General features: G+C 38.0%; 1 protein-coding gene across 1 annotated transcript in view; it reads right to left on the reverse strand.

The window, feature by feature from the left end:
* Nucleotides 1-172, reverse strand: part of LOC142353386 (uncharacterized) — an 80,718-nt gene extending 80,546 nt beyond the window's left edge. Inside the window, exon 1 of the mRNA XM_075405617.1 lies at nt 157-172. Within this exon, the coding sequence (XP_075261732.1) occupies nt 157-172 (16 nt within the window). The remainder of the gene's footprint in view (nt 1-156) is intronic.
* Between the last annotated feature and the right edge of the window lie 963 nt (nt 173-1,135).

The raw sequence follows: 1,135 nt of genomic DNA on the forward strand, positions 1-1,135 counted from the left end.
ATTTTCTGCTGTAATATACATATTACACGGTTTCAACAACCGATTTTGGTTTGTTCCGATAGCAGTGATCTGACTAAAGTGGCTGAGAGAAACCCTCAAAAATGATCTAGAACCTTGGGTCACTTCGTTCTTGTACCCGGGTTGACCACCACAAACCTTTCTCGGCAACCATATCCAAGCCATATATGGAGTTTATGGTAAATTGGCAAGCATATAGCTGACCATGCAGATCATTCAACATTGCTCAAATAAGCTCTTAAAACAGCCATGCTTTGCACTCTGTGTGGAGAAAAACCCTTCAAGACACTTGAACAAAAATTGAAGTTCATGGTGTCTTGGGAACCATATCCGAGAACATACACATTTATGGCGCCATGTAGGACCATAAAAGTAAAATTCAAAATAACAAAAAATACGGAGAACAGTTAAACTAACATCTTCTGACTACGTTAAGCTTTTCAAAAAAAACAAATTCTGTTGGTCGATTTTTTATGTCTTTGCAACCATATCTAAGACCATGAATTTCTATGTCTTGCACATTGTAGCCAGGAAATCCATGACTTGTCAAATTTCTTAAGGAGTGTCTCAAAAACTTGAAATATGACATTAAATAAGACGTTTTTGCTAGCAGAAAGCATACGTGCACTTCAACACCATGTGGAGTTCTATGCGAAAATATTGTCTTTTCAAATCCGTAAGGAAGCTTAGGTCGACCGTAAATTGGATTTAGATAGTTTTTGTGTTAAAATTGCTGTATATTTCAGCGGGTGGCAATGGGTTGATAAGGACTTAACAATACTTCTTATGGAAAACAGCTCAGGCTGCATACTAGTTGTTGTAAACTATTATGGCGCGTGTGAGATATTTTAAGATCCGTAAAAAAGTTCCAACTAAATTGGACTTAGAGAGTTTCTTTTTGTAAAAATTGCTGTATATGGCAGCGGGTGGATAGGGGTTGATATGGACTGGGCAGCCCTGCTCAAAGAAAGCAGCTAAAGCTGCCTACAGAGCTCTTTAAGCTGGAATTGAGCGTGTATGGTCTTTTAAGATCCGTAAGAAAGCATACGTTGACCATGATTTGGATTTAGAGAGTTTTTTGTGTTAGAGGGTTTTTTGTGTTAAAACAGCTCAGGCT

This window comes from Convolutriloba macropyga, chromosome 14, assembly GCF_964194025.1.
Source record: "Convolutriloba macropyga chromosome 14, txConMacr16.3, whole genome shotgun sequence".
NCBI lineage: Eukaryota > Metazoa > Xenacoelomorpha > Acoela > Convolutidae > Convolutriloba > Convolutriloba macropyga.